Source organism: Taudactylus pleione, unplaced genomic scaffold (genome assembly GCF_031769625.1).
Source record: "Taudactylus pleione unplaced genomic scaffold, aTauple2 ptg000421l, whole genome shotgun sequence".
NCBI lineage: Eukaryota > Metazoa > Chordata > Amphibia > Anura > Myobatrachidae > Taudactylus > Taudactylus pleione.
In genome coordinates, this window is record NW_028284823.1 from 1486449 (window position 1) to 1502626 (window position 16178).

The following is a 16178-nucleotide window of genomic DNA, read 5'->3' on the forward strand; positions in this document are numbered from 1 at the left end:
CCTGCTACAGGCAGGGGTAATAGTTCCAGTTCCTGTGTCCCAACAAGGAAGGGGTTATTACTCAAATCTATTTCTGGTCCAGAAGCCGAATGGGGCATATCACCCTATATTGAATCTAAAAACCCTCAACCGGTTTATTCATGTTCCCAAATTCCGTATGGAAACTCTCCGGTCAATTATTTTGGCTATGGAGCCGGGAGATTACATGGTTTTCCTGGATATAAAGGATGCATATCTGCATATTCCAATTATCCCATCCCTCCTGCAATTTTTACGATTTGCTGTCCTTCAGCAACATTACCAATTTCAGGCTCTACCCTTTGGCCTTTCTACGGCTCCCCGGGTATTTACCAAAATAATGTCAGTCATAACTGCTTATCTGAGGCGACAGGGAGTCAGAATTCTGCCATATCTGGACAACCTTCTGATATTGGCACAGACTCCGGTGTTTTTGCAAAACCATCTTCAAATGACCATAGCTTGCCTACAGAGGCACGACTGGATCATCAATTGGAAGAAATCATCACTTTCTCCAACACAGCACATGGTACATCTGGGAGCATTTCTAAATTTTCAGGCACAAAGGGTGTTTCTGCCAAAGGACAAGATTGGGGCCTTATCAAAGCGGATACACATGCTGCTATGCAAGCGAAGAGTATCCATTCTGTCAGCAATGCAGGTGCTGGAATCAATGGTATCGACCTTCAACATGGTGGGGTATGCTCAGTTCCATTCCAGGCCTCTGTAAAGGTTTATTCTGTCCAGGTGGAATGGACAGCATCATTTAATACGGTCCTAGATGATCTTTCTCACTCCCTTCTGTGGTGGGTAAAAAAGGAGCATCTCAACAAAGTTTTGGGTTCCAAATTGGGTGCTACTCACCGCGGACGCCAGTCTTCGTGGGGGCAGTGACAGGTCATCACACCTTCCAGGGGAGATGGACAAATCAAGAAAGTCATCTGCCAATAAACATTCTGGAACTGCGAGCAGTATACAAAGCACTTGTCAGGGCACAGGACCTGCTCCAGGGCAGGCCTGTCCATATCCAGTGCGACAACGCGACTACAGTGGCCTACCTCAATCATAAGGGTGGCACAAGGAGTTATGCGGCCATGAAGGAAGTGACAAAAGTTCTCATTTGGGCAGAACCATCATCTTTCGGCCATCTCGGCAATATTCATTCCAGGGGTACTCAATTGGGAAGCAGACTTCCTAAGTCGCCAAGACATACACGCCAATGAGGATATACTATATATCTAGCTATTTCTTCTTCTGGGTCCATAGGGTCCACAGGAATTACCTTGGGGTATGTGGTTGGAGTGATACAGGCACCAAACAGTGTACAAGCTTTAGCTCCCAGGATGCACTGGGTCCTCCTTCATATATACCCCACCCCGGCTACAGTCACTCAGTTTTTTGTTTGGTGCGCAGGAGTGCACCTTGTGAACAGGGGCCTCGGCAATCCCAAGCAAGTTTTTTTTTTTTTTTTTGCCTATGAGTAATCAGCACTAGGCATGGATGGATGCCCGTGCTGCTGCTCCGTCTACCTCTGCCGGCGCCGCAACACCAGGGAGGGAAGTGGTGATTTCGGCGGGCATCAGCGGAGTGAGCTTTGAGCCCAGGACTCCAGCTGGCGACATTGGGGATGCAGGTAAGGTGGTTCCCCGCTAGTCGCTGACGGCAGGGAACCACGTGGCAGTCCGTACCTCTGGCGGTGGAGACCTGCCAGAGGCCGCTGTTGTGAGGAACCAGGGTGGACTGCTTCCCCCACTAGACCATCGGGGCATGAAATCTGGCAGCCGGGGATGATAATGGCGGCGGCCGCCATGTATAAGTCAGTGCGCCCGGTGGATCCATACAGCCTAGGGGAGGTAGGCTCTCCCCGGCGGCCCCTCCCCCAACCCAGACGCTGGTCCAGAGACGAGGTTTCCTGCATCTGGGTTTCTCCTCCCTGCCTCCCTGTATATGAGACGGCCACATACCACTCTCAGGTGCTCTCGGTGACTGTGAATCTCAGGAGGTTTGGTCAGTCTCCCTGTATACCTCTCCTTAGGTGGCCAGGTTATACAGAGCTCGATATCCTACTTGACCTTTGTGCTGTTTGTAGTTGACGAAGAGCTTATTGCATATATATATATATATATATATATATATATATTTGCATTGTATGTGACTTATGTAAGTCTGCTGTGTTGTACTGCCTTTTCTTATTCCTGAATAATTGTCAGTTTTAACTATCACTGCCGTTTCTCCTCATAACCCTCTGCTACAGGTGTGTGGGTTACTTTGGGGGTGAACACTGTCACATTGTATTATATTACTTTGCACAACATTGTGTGTATTGTTATGTCCAAAGAAAATGAAAACCAGGAGGCGAATGCCCCTGTGCTGGTTTCATGTATAGCCTGTTAGGCGGGTTTGTCCCCTCAGGATTTCATACAGAATGGATTATGTGGTCACTGTTAAAAGGAGTCACCACATCAGTCAAGCCTACCAGCTCCTGGGCAGAAACCCCCTTGGGTTTCTTTTTCCCAGATCATGGCGCAGGTTGTTAACCGGTTATCTGTTCTTATGCCGGCCCCTACTATGGGGTACCCTCAGCACCTACAACCTACTATGTTTATGCCTCCTATGCACCCATCCTGGATGGATATTTATTGCCCACTCAAGTCTGAGTATGGCTCCATCCTCTGCTGCATTTCAGCAAATGCTGCAACCAGCCAGGCCGGTACAGCCTAAAACTTCAGATGAGTATGAGGACATACAGGGCTCCTCTAAAGAGTCTCTCTCAGGAGAGGAGGATCATTTTCCAACAGCAGATGTTCCCTCCTTGATTAGGGTGGTCAAAGCTGTTTTAAATATAGATAGTGAAGAGCCAGAGTTTAAGAAGAGTCTGGTGTTCAAACGCCAGAAGGTTGTTGAGGCTGAGTTTCCTAAATCTGAGCATCTCTCTGAACTTATGGTGGAAGCATTAAGTTCTCCGGATAGACTATTCCATGTTACAAAAAGGTTACAGCTTTACCCCCTCCCACCGGGCGAATGCGCCAGGTGGGAAGTTCCGCCAACGGTAGATGCTCATGTGGCACATCTGTTCAGGAGTGCCACATTGCCCATACCATCTGCATCCTCCCTTAAAGATTCCACAGATAGAAGACTTGAAGCCTTCAAAAAACACTGTATCGATCCCGCACAGATATAGTAATTAGTATCCTTACAAATCAAGAGGAATAGTATATTTATGTAATTAGACCCATAAAAAACTCCTTTATGTCCTTTAATTCCTCCTATTAGTAGGTAGGTTTTATTTCTGGAGGTGCTCCCTGACCATCTTCTAATGCTACAACATGATCTATCACAGAAGGAAAGAAAAGAGAAGATATACTGGTCCAGTGCACTATTCGGTCCCATTAATTTGTCTATTAAGCCTCAAAGAGAAAAGGGTAACTAGTAATATATATAAAATATAACTTTTATTAATGTATATTAATAACTTTTATTAATGTATAATATGGTGTTCAGACATATGATGAAATATAAAAAAGAGAATAGTATAAAGAAAGTTGTGAAAGATAATATAAATGTGTGATTAAAAACACTTCCTGTTGCTACCGGTGATTTGGATCCTATTTTCATATAATGTAGTCACCGCGTTAACTGTATCTGTACCACTATTTGTATCTATGTTGGTCTTATCTAAACTCATAAGTCAGTAGTCTATACAAGTGAATCGTAACATTAGCAACACAACATCATAAATAAAAAATAGACTTGTAACAACTGTGATTGTAGCAGAAAAGTTACTATTATGTAACATAAGTATGTGATGTTTGTTCGCTCATACTTTATAACCCTCTGCACTTTATATGGGATAGCTACTTCCCCAAATAAATCTGCACCATCACCCCAATCGTAGTAAGGGGTAGGGCACACACTAAAGATATCATTCAGAGTCTCTCGCTAGATGCGATCACTCGCCCCCAGTGTATGCAAATTTGTAAAAGTGACGCCACGGGAAGCGATCGCTCGCCAAGGCATAAGCACGCCCACCATGTCTTAGCGAGCGACCAGCGTACGCCCAGTCACACAGGCAGAGCCGCCCGCCAGCACACGTCATCTCCGGGAAGTGTAGTAAATCATTGGTACATCGAGGACAATCGGAAGCGATCGCAGCGCTTGTGGTTGCCTTACCCTACCGCAAGCACTGCGAGGACTTCAGTGTAAAAAACAGGCATGTGACGTGTACTATGACGCTGCGTGTTAATTATGCACGCCTCTAAAACGGCGTTGAAACACTCAGGCACGCCTGCGTTCACACCTCCACTCCCCCGTTATTAGTATCCTGCCCCTGTTACCACCCACAAACGGCCTCTCCTGTCACTCATTTCACTGGGCTATCTTTGTTGGGCGAGCGAGCGGCCTGCGATCGCACAGAATAGTTACCGCACACGCAGAACGAAGTGTGCGCATGCGCAAACCATTGGACTGCTTGCGAGCGCACAGCGCTAGCGAGAGAGTCTGAATGAGGTCCTAAGTACAATTCCTGTATAGTTAGAATGTAATGCTTCACGTTGTGTCATGTGCACGTTAGTATGAATGGTCTCCCAATATCATGCTGCTTTTCAGGAGAAGCAGAAATAGGTATAATGGTAGGCTATTCACAGATAATAAGATTATATCCAATATTAAATGAGTTAGATTCACCGCTTAAAATATTCAGTGGTGTTCCATAATAGTTTTTAGTGCATGTCAGGGAACATCACAATATTTCGCCATATGTCTGAACACCGTATTATAATAATATATTAATAAAAGTTATATTTTATATATATTACTAGCTACCCTTTTCTTTTTGAGGATATATGATTAACAGACAAAATATTGGGACCGAATATTGCACTGGACCAGTATATCTTCTCTTTTCTTTCCTTCTGTGATAGATCAAGACTTGAAGCCTGGCTCAAGGCGGTCTTTTCTCTGTCTGGGGCTGTTAGTCGCCCGGCTATGGCCACGGCCTGGGTATCTAAAGCCATTGAAGAATGGACAGGGGCATTGGAAAATACTCTTCCAGAGGCTTCCAGAGAACAGCTGAGAATTATCTCCTATATCAAGGAGGCAGCCTCCTACCTGGGAGAGGCGGCATTAGATGCCGGTATTCTGACTTCTAAGGCATCAGCTGCCTCAGTTGTTGCTCGCAGAGCCCTTTGGTTAAAGGGACAGATGCAGGGTCCAAGAAGGCTCTGGAATCCCTGCCGTTTACAGGAGGCATCCTGTTTGGCACAGAATTGGATAAAATTGTAGCTACGTTGGCAGCTTCCAATGCGGCTGGTCCACATTCAACGTCTACCCCTAGACCTAGGCAGTCGTCCTTTCAAGCCTTTCGGCCGCAAGGAAAAGAGAGAGTCTGTCTTCCTCTAGAACCAGTTCTCGTAAGAGACTGCAAACTAAGAGATCATGGGCAAACAGACGTGCAGCTTCCAAGTCAGACGATAAACCCACGGCCTGATGGGGCGGACCTCCCCCTGGGGAATCCCAGGGTGGGAGGCCGACTTCTTCAGTTTTCGGATACCTGTCATCTCACAACAACAGACACCTGGGTTCGGGAGGTGGTCTTTCGAGGGTACACTCTTACTTTCTGGAGAAGACCCCCGCAAAGGTTTTTCTGCACAACTACTCCAGCGGAGTCTGCAAAAGGCCTTGCCCTCCAGCAGGCCATTTGTTCCCTGCTGGATTCAGGGGTAATAATCTGGGTTCCAGTGGATCAACAAAGACAGGGTTATTATTCCAACCTATTTTTGATCCAAAAACCCAGTGGGTCCCATCGGCCTATTCTGAATCTGAAAGGTTTCAACACATTTATCCAGTTGTCCGTATGTAAACCCTTCGGTCAATTGTTTTGGTAATGGAACCGGGGCATTTTATGGTGAGTTTGGACATTCAGGACACATATCTGCATGTGCTAATTACACCTTCACACCAAAGGTTTCTGTGGTTTGCAGTTCTGCAGAAACATTTTTTCAGGCGCTGCCTTTTGGTTTGTCATCAGCCCCATGGGTGTTTACCAAAATAATGGCAGTAATGACGGCCTAACTCAGGCGTCAGGGAGTAAGGATACTGCCATACTTGGACAATCTCCTGATGTTGGCACAATCTCTACAGGTATTGCAACATCATCTCAGACTGATGATTGCCTGTCTACACAGATATGGCTGGATCATAAATTGGAAAAAGTTATCGCTTTTTCCAGTGCAACAGAGTGTGCATTTAGGTGCACGCCTGGATTCTCTGGCACAAAGGATATTTCTGCCAGAAGACAAGATTGTGGCCCTTAAATTGCGGAATTTGCAGATTTCTCCGCAATCAGTCAGTATCTATCCACTCAGCGATGTAGGTTCTGGGGTCCATGGTGTCCACCTTCTACATGGTGGAATATGCTCAGTTCCATTCCAGACCACTGCAACAGTTGATCCTCTCCTGGTGGAATGGGGAGCAACAGTTAATAAGGTCCCAGACGATCTGTCTTTCTCCAGAAGTTCGGCTGTCCTTCTCATGGTGGTTGCAGACGTTTCGTCTGAGCAGGGGTCGCCCCTTCTGGATTCCAGATTGGGTGCTCCTCACTACTGATACCAGCCTCCGCAGATGGGGCGCAGTGGCAGGTCGGCACACATTTCAAGGAAGATGGATGACCAAGGAGGGTCTCCTGTCCATAAACATCCTGGAACTGCATGCAGTATTCAGAGCACTCGTTCAGGCACAGGATATACTGAAGGTCAGGCCTGTCCAAGTACAGTCCGACAACGCCACCGCAGTAGCCTACCTCAACCATCAGGGAGGCACGCGAAGTCAGGCTGCCATGGCGGAAGTAACAAACATTCTGGTCTGGGCAGAATGTCATCTTCCAGCAATTGGCAGTATTCATACCAGGAGTCCTCAACTGGGAAGCAGACTTCCTAAGTTGGCAGGATATACACGCCGGGGAGTGGGCTCTTCATCCAAATGTATTTCAGAGCCTAGTGGACAGATGGGGACTACCAGAGGTAGACCTCATGGCCTTAGGCCACAGGGTCCCCAGGTACGGGTCCAGAACCATGGATCCCTCAGCAGATTTTGTGGACGCTCTAGCAGTGAAGTGGAACTTCAAGCTAGTGTATCTCTTTCCTCCGTTCTCCATCCTCCCAAGGGTCATCAGGAAATTCAAGCAGGAGGGCAGAACAGTAATACTGATAGCCCCTGCTTGGCCCAGATGCCATTGGTTCACCGACCTTCAGAGTCTCTCCATAGACACTCCATAGCCTCTTCCTCTAAGGCCATACCTGTTAACACAGGGTCCTTGCCTGCACCCGGACCTTCCCTGTCTGTCTTTGACGGCGTGGCTCTTGAATTTTCCATTTTAAGAGCCAAGGGTTTTACTAATTCTGTAATTCAGACAATGCTTAGGGCACGGAAACCTTCCTCTGCCCGCATCTATTAAAGGATTTGGCACTCCTATTTTCAATGGTGTAAGCATAGAAAATATGAACCTGAAGTTTTTAGGGTCTCTCGAGTGCTTGCTTTTCTTCAGGCTGGGTTAGACCGGGGTCTTGGCCTGGCCACCCTGAGAGTTCAGGCATCTGCACTCACAGTTTGGTTTAAGCGAAGGATCAATTCGCTGTCTGATGTTATGACTTTTTTTCAGGGTGTTCTGAGGGTTCAGCCTCCCGTAGCTCCGTGGGATTTTTCTTTGGTTCTCAGAGCTCTACAGGCTCCCCCATTTCAACCCCTGAAATCAGTAGAACTTAAGTGGTTGACAGCAAAGACCGTTTTTCTTCTTGCTATCTCCTCTGCCCGCAGGGTCTCTGACTTGGCAGCCCTTTCTTGTCACTCTCCCTTATTGATTTCTCATCAGGATTGAGCTGTTCTTCATACCAGGGCGGGTTATCTTCCTAAGGTAGTATCCCGCTTTCCAGTAAATGAAGAAATTGTGGTTCCAGTCTTCAGGCCTCTCTGTAGGTGAAGCTTCTCTGAATGTTGTACGCGTCCCACGTATCTTCGTGGATCGCACCAACTCCATTAGGAAATCGAATTCTCTTTTTGTGTTGTATGGCTGTCATAAGCGAGGCTGGCCAGCTAACAAACAGACTCTGGCTAGGTGGCTTCGTACAACAATATCTCAAGCTTACACACAAGCTGATCTCTCTGTTCCAAACACAGTGACCGCACATTCAACTCGATCCGTGGGACCATCATGAGAGTTTTGTCGTGGTGCCTCTGCTGAACAATTGTGCAAGGCAGCCACGTAGTCTTCCGTCCACACTTTTCTAAAATTTTACGCATTTGACACATTTGCCTCTCAGGATGCTTCCTTTGGGCGTCGGATTCTCCTTTCTACTAAACAGAAGCATCCCCTTCCTTAAGGGAACTGCTTTGGGACATCACCAAGGTAATTCCTTTGGACCCCGAAGAAAAAAATAAGAGTTATGGTATAACATACCATTTTGTTAACTCTTTTTCTTCGAGGTCCGTAGGGTCCACAGGGCACCCACACTAATGCGCCTGGTGTTATTGGGTAATTTTTTTTTTTTGTAATTCAATGATTCCCTCTTCTTAGAGAGTGTTTCTGATGTACAATTGTCCTTCCTGCTCCTCTTGCCTTCTCCTGCCTTGGGCTTGGTAACAAATTGAGTGCCTGTAGCCAGGGGCGAGATATATATGGAGGAGGACCCAGTGCATCCTCGGAGATAAAGCTTGTAACTGGTGCCTGAATCACTCCAACCACATACCTCAAGGTAATTCCTGTGGACCCTATGGACCTCGAAGAAGAGTTAACAAAGGTATGTTATACCATAACTCTTGTGCAGCTGTGTTGCCAGAAACGTAACAATTCATTGTGCAACGTATTATGCCGGAATTTTGTTCTATGAGATCCGGGATCCCGACTGCCGGCATCCCATACCGATTCCTTCTAAGCAAACAAACTTTTTTGATGGTTAAGTACATAAAAATGAATTGGAGGATTATTAGCACTCAGCATCCAGAGGAACCCTCAGACCTTACCGCTTCATATTCAGTGACACTTATGCCAATGTTTCTAAAATAGTTATATTTGAAGAAGGGTGATCCTTAAGTACAAGTATCACACTGGTCACCAAAACGACCCAAATGGGACAGTTCAAGTGACATTTATTTCATTTACCAGACTATCCCCTCGTAGTCAGAGTCATCCTGGGCAGTTGTAAGCCAAGGTGTTTGATATACGGCTTGCAGGTATTATGTTTTACACCCTAACTCCACTCATTCATTGCACTGGATTGAATCACCCCCTTTGTGAGAAGTGATCTTAAAAATGTTTTATTCATTGTTATCACAACAGTGCACGTTAATGTTAGCGTATAGTTTGCCTTTACCCTCTCTCTTCCCTATGCAGGGGTCCCAGTGTCCCAGGTGCTTTGACAGACGGAGGTTCTCAAAGTGACAGCTCCAACAGCGACTACTGCTCTTGGCACAGGGGTTCCCGTGGAGGCTCTCCATCTCATGTACGCTTCCAGGATGAATCAGAATGGGATGCTGAAGAGCGATATCGAGAACGAAAACAGGTTCCACAGATATCCTGTGTGGTCAGCACTCCATGCTCCAGAAGACAGTCAAACAGTCCTGTTTCCTGGACTGAGCAATTGTCATCATCTGGGAATGGACAATGTGGGACTTGTGGCTCTTACCTAAAGGGATCAGGAACCAGCCCAGCTGCCATACATGGTACAAACTTACGTAATGTTCATTTGGGCCCAAACATTACTCAGGATGGCCCCCTTAGCTCTCCTTTGGGGGGCAAGCCTTCACCTCACTGGATTTTGCCTTCCCAACCGTGGCGGGTCCATACTGAACTGATCCGTGAGACGCACATTGGAGGGGACTCCACTGCAGACTCCTCAGGAGAAGAAGAAGGCAGTCGTAGTCACAGTAAGAAAAATCACAGCTGGGCTACACACAAGAGCTGCATAAACAGTACACCAAATGAATCTCCCGGTCATGGATCCACATTATATCCCTTAAATGCATCTAACACTGAACAAGACTTTGAAATGAAAAATGGCACTTCTAGTTCTGCTCTAGAATTTCAGCTGAAAAATAACTTGCCCCTTATAGAATCTGGTTCTATAGCCAAAATATCAGAACCGAATCTAGAAACAGGTACTGTTAGCAAAGGTTATTATGTGGACTCAATAAGAACTGGTTTACGGAAAATGCCACAAGATCTAGAGACTAAACCAGGAAGAAAGCCCAGGAATTCATCTCCTGAAATCAAGAAGGAATCCAATACATTAAATACAGAGCTGGGAACTGGGAACATTGTGTTGAATTTAGACTCTAGGCAAGGAACCTACATAGTTGATCAAGCAGTTAGTAGAACCCAGACTTCCTCCATGGTACAGTGTAAGTCACAAATAGTTTCCCACTCAGATTTTGGCCCAAATCAAGGTGCTTTCAGTACTTCTAGCCATGTGCCTATCCCGCCATCTGGGAAAGCCCCCAACATGGTGCCATCTAGAAATGGTAGACTTAAAATCCGTTCAGAAGGCATCAAACAACAGCTATTTAATTTACAGGGAGGGGATGGAATGCAAACCTCACAGGATAGAAAGGGAATTCAGTCTGACCCAGTGCCAAAATCCAAAAGGTTGAATCAAGAAACTCTTAGGGATCAGGACAATAACCAGATTTCTACATCCAGCATGAAACCTAAAGAACCTACAGCAAGAGAGCCATCACAGAAATCCAAGTCAGAGGGCTGGAAGACCAAGGAAGCCAAAGAGGATAGGACCTCTGTGAAACAACAGGTGACAAAGGAACAAAGGGACAGTGAAAGCTCTCACACCAGTATTAGGCAAAGAGACTATGCCAGACATAAGTCAGCTACAGAACATCGGGACTCTGGGCTCAGTCACAGCCAATCCAGAGCACAAGCAGCAGGTGAAATGCGTTATTCAAAAAGGGAAGGAAAGTGCACTGAGAAACCTAGAACAAACGGGCAATTACACAGCAACAATGCAGGCACAGGTGAGAAATTCTGTATTGGCATCTTTTCTGAATGACACCTGCAATTACAGTACTTAAAATAGAATATCTACAGGAACCTCCAGGGAAACGAACTGTTCACCAATTAATAAAGTCAATTCTGATTTGTCAGAAATATAATAGTGTTGTTCTTATATAATAAACCTTATACCGTAAAGCTATAACATATTCAGCTTTAATGGATAATTACGGTTTCTGATAATTAAAGTGCTATTAAATTTCACTGTGAAAGAGAGATGTGACTTATAATGTTCATTTCACTCATTAGGATCTGGCAAAAACAGCCTTATCTGCCAAACTGCCAGTCCAGTATCCTCAGCCAAGGACACGAGCTCGGAGGCACCATTAGAGCGGTAAGTTGATGGGACACATATACAATCATTTTACAGTGCATGAACTAGGGATGTCCCTTATCCCAGTGCTAGATACTGCTATTAAGTGATAATAAATCACATGATCTATAGGTGTCAAAGACCCTAAGAAAAATCTAGGAAACCATTTCAAATGTTAAAAGTAATATATGCAGCAGAGCATACATATTACTCAGCCAAAATATATACCAGAATAAGTCTAGTGTTTATACTTACCTAGAACTGCCACGTAGACTGTCATCCACTTAGTGTATGATGTACTGGTGATCAGACTTTCCCTAACTGGCATCACTTCAAAACCTAACCCTTGGTAATTGTGATTAGCTTGCAGTCTCCTAGGTAACAGAAGGCTCTCTACAGATGTGTGGTTTCGTACTCAAGGGTGTGGACAGTAATGTCACTTAATTGATATGCTAGCAGATGACATGAGCCAATGGGGGTTATCAGTGGATATAAGCTTCCATCTCATGGATGAAATAGAAGTTTAGGATGTACAATGACTGGAGAATTTGACTTGACCAAATTGATCAATATAAATCATATGAGCTCACAGTTAAGGCTGTGGGCTGTAGTTTTAGTTGTGGTACACAGAAAAGTTAGTGTATTCAACGTGAGTTTCATTTTGCCTCATTTCTTAACAAAGCTGTTATATGGTATTTACATTTTGTTGAGTCTTTATATGGTGTCCGTTCCACATTGTGTAGATATATACTATTTAAGAAACTGTTACTTATTTTCATTTTGGGAGGAATGTGGGTTAGTTACTGAAGGGGAGGTGATATGGGTGGACACAAAGGGGGGGGAGGTGATATGGGCGGACACAAATAGGGCGAAAGGTGATATGGGAGGACAGAGAGGGGGAGAGGTGATATGGGAGGACACAGAGGAGGCAAGGTGATATGGGCATACACAAAGGGGGGAGAGGTTTTATGGGCAGACTCAAAGAGGGAGAGAGGTGATATAGGAGGATACAAAGAGGGGGAGAGGTTATATGGATGGACACAGAGAGGGGAAGTTGATATGGGAGGACACAAAGAAGGGGGAAAGGTAATATGGGCGGACACAGAGGGCGAAAAGTGAAATGAGAGGACACAGAGTGGGAAAGATGATATGGGTGGACACAATCAGAGGGAAAGGTGATATGGGCAGATATAAAGAGGGCGAAAAGTGAAATGGGAGGACGCAGAGGGGGAAAGGTGATATGGGTGGACACAATCAGAGGGAAAGGTGATATGGGTGGACACAATCAGAGGGAAAGGTGATATGGGAGGACACAGAGGGGGAAAGTTGATATGGGTGGACATAAAGAGGGGGAGAGGTGATATGGGAGAACACAAAGAGGAGAGAAGCAGAGTTCGGGGATACAGATGCTTGACAGTTAAATAGAGGGGAGGAATACAGATATGTGAAATAAAAAGGAATACATTTTACTAGCATCCCTGCTGGCTATAACACTGTAGTCACTTACAAAAAAAAGTCTGGAGCTTGGGGACTATAATGTCTCATTTTCTGTTATTTCTATCCTGCAGCTCCTACCATTATATAGGGGTCTATGTACTTAGCCGTGGACGGAGATAAAGTACCAACCAATCAGCGCTTAACTGTCACTTGACAGGCTGTGTTTGAAACGTGACCGTAAAGAGCTGATTGGTTGGTATGTTATCTCTCTCCAAGGCTTAGAACATAGAGCCCAATGTTACAAGTGTCCAGCTCTCAGTCAGCGGACAAACTGTAGATGGCTATAAGAGGAGGAGGTCACAGAGGAACATCAGGAGCAGCTAAGACAACTGTCTCCTGGTAGAGGACTGATGCACAGGGAATTGAGCGCTTCTGTTTATGGGGTCTATTAACTAGTGAAAAGTGAAGAGTGATAAAGTACCAGCCAATCAGCTCTGCTTAGTAAATAGACCTCTATGTTACCTAATGCATGGATTTTACGTTTTTGCCCTTTAGTGGACTGATTACTTCAGTGATTTCCAACAATATAATCTTCAAATGTGATCTGAGATCCATATAACCAGTGAATATCATGTATAATAATATATGTCATTTCATAGCGTTGCCTGTAATGTGTCAAACAGTGCCTTAAACAGTCACCTAATGTGTATACTCAGTGAAGCAGAGGAGAAATCACTTTGAACAAACCACCTCATGTGTTTACCCCCAGCTCATGGCAGCCCGAGGTAAGAAAGGGCGACATCCGTAGCGGGATGAGGAAAATTTTCGACAGCATTGGCCTAACCTCGCGGCACAAGCTGGAGCGTTTCCAGTCCGCTAGTTTGGAGCAGATATCTCCCCCAGGGCATCATGAAGGAAACGCTTTAGCAAATGGGGATAATGAGTCGAGCGATGGATCGGTGAAGCCGGGAAAGATAAAGAAGAGTCCATCGCTGCAGTCTCTGAAGCTGGTGAGTGGAGCTGGCTGGATAGACATGAAATAACACAGCTTGTTCTATATGCACAGCGGCTGATGGCTGATAAGTGGCTGCCTCCTTCTCCTCAGTGTGTGACACGTCCTTATCTGCCTTCAGCACCTGCCTTATCTCTGCATATATATTGTACACAAAGCACTGCCACTTGTCATACACTATTAGTAATGAGCTGATAATCACATCTCAACTATTGACTGCACCACCTTAACGCTTTCCCTTCCAGATGGTCTAGGAATTGATAGCAGGTAATAGAGGCCTGTCTGCCGTCATTGTTAACGTGAGAGGTCAGTCACTTTCACCACATTAGAATATTTAAATAGAAAGTAATAATCATTCCTTGAGGGCAGATTTACCCAGCAATGGCCCAAAGGAAGTGACCATCTGTACCATGATCTAATGTGAAAATCTAAGGGGGAAGCTCGTGAGGTTTGCGCAAAGGGGCAAACTGGCCCAGAGGGGGTACAGGGGAAATCCCCTGTGGGCCCCACTACATGAGGGCCCCACCTCGTCTTCTGATGTCAGGTTTCAGATTGTGCACTGGAATTATACACTGTTACTCTATTACAGGGTCAGTTACCTGGCAGAGCAGGAACATGGATGAACAGAGCATGTAGTGTAGTATCTATATTGACTGCAGGCTATGTCCCCTCTACACCCCTTAAGCATGGGCCCCCTACCACTGCCTTCCCCCAGTGGGCCCTTCATGCTCCAGTCCGACACTCTTTGTGCATAAATTAAAAGTATATTTAAACATCACATTAAATGCTGACAGTTGATAACTATTTTATGTGGATGACATTTTGTACATTTATTTTCATTCCTGCTGTTGTATTTATTTATTTTTTGTACTGTGGATTATCTGCCATCAATAGGTATTAGTATTACCATTTATTAAATGATAGCTTTTATCAGGTTATGCTAGCTGTACACTGCAGCTGATATCAACTAGTAGGCATGTGTGTCTTCATTGAAATTGAATAGATTATTATCGTACTTGATGGGAAACGCCGCTGGTTAGATATCACTGCTGGCTGTGAGTCCAGCCACATTAAGGCACCACAGTGATATCCAGGTGCTTTTCCCCGAGTGGTCAGCTATGGCATCATTCCACAGCCTGGATGTGTGACCAGTTGTAACACTGGGCTTGCCCGAGTGCCAGGAATGGCCAGTACATGGAAATCTGTAGGCAGTGAAAGCAAACACCTGATTGGTTGCTATCATTTTTGAGCAGATTTGCATAACCATCATGGTTTTATATTTAAAGGCACACATCATAGTAAAATAATTGTAGCTTTCGCTGTAAAGAGCTGTATTGGTGGGCAATGCACAGAATGAATGGATAACTGATAATATCAAGTCGCAAATAGTTGTGATAAAACGTAGGTAAGTATTCTGAGCCTGATTATGAATTTGGTTACACATGTAGAGTAATTTACATCAGAAATATAAATAGGAAAGAAATATATGGAAAGGGGAATCTGTACTACTGCACCTAGTATTTGTAAAGGGTTGGGTATGAAATGCCGACAGCCTGGAAGCTATCTGACTAAATCCCGATGCCGCAAGCCCAAACGCTGGAGATCCTGACTGGGGCTGGTAAACACCCTAGCCCTCCCTTAGTGGTGCCTAACCCTAACTTTCCCCCAGTGGTGCATAACCCTTACCTCCCCCCGGGGGTGCCTAAATCTAACCCTCCCTCCCCGCGCCCTAAACCTAACCCTCCCAGGGTAGTGCCTAACCCTAAGTCCCCCCGGGGGTCCCTAAACCTAACCGAACCCCCCCCCCGCGGCTAAGCCCTAGCAGTGCCCGGCTTACGTTCGTCTGGGAAGCAGTCGGTCTAGATTCCGGCGTCAGGATATAGACGGACGTCGGGATTTCGATGCCTGTCTTTAGTCCCGCGTCGGTATTTAGATGCCAGGATTTAGTCAGACGGCTTCCCGGCCATCTGCATTTTGACTGTATCCCTTTGTAAAGACACAACCATATAACAATAGGCCAAAACAATAGAAGCAAATATTCAAATAATGTTTAAATCCAACCAGCAGGTGATACGGTAAATTGAATGGCTATATGTTACAAAGCGTCAGGTAGGTTAATGATATTGATCAGAGTTCCTCAACTCCAGTCTGCAAGTACCCCCTACAGGTCATGATTTCTTTAATCATTCACAGATGAGTTAATCTATTTTGCTCTGTCAGTAATTTTCCCACCTGTTAAAGAAATTCTGAAAACATGACCTGTTGGGGTACTTGACTAGAGCTGGGAGCCCCTGATATAGATTAGCAGAATTGCAGCAAACTGGCCGTGCAGCAGGACAGGCTCATTC

General features: G+C 45.4%; 1 protein-coding gene across 1 annotated transcript in view; it reads left to right on the top strand.

The window, feature by feature from the left end:
* Positions 1 to 16178, top strand: part of KIAA1614 (KIAA1614 ortholog) — a 31889-nt gene that overhangs the window by 10123 nt on the left and 5588 nt on the right. The window contains exons 5-7 of the mRNA XM_088447137.1: positions 9401 to 11031; positions 11318 to 11402; positions 13588 to 13828. Coding sequence (XP_088303263.1) covers positions 9401 to 11031; positions 11318 to 11402; positions 13588 to 13828 — 1957 coding nt within the window. The remainder of the gene's footprint in view (positions 1 to 9400; positions 11032 to 11317; positions 11403 to 13587; positions 13829 to 16178) is intronic.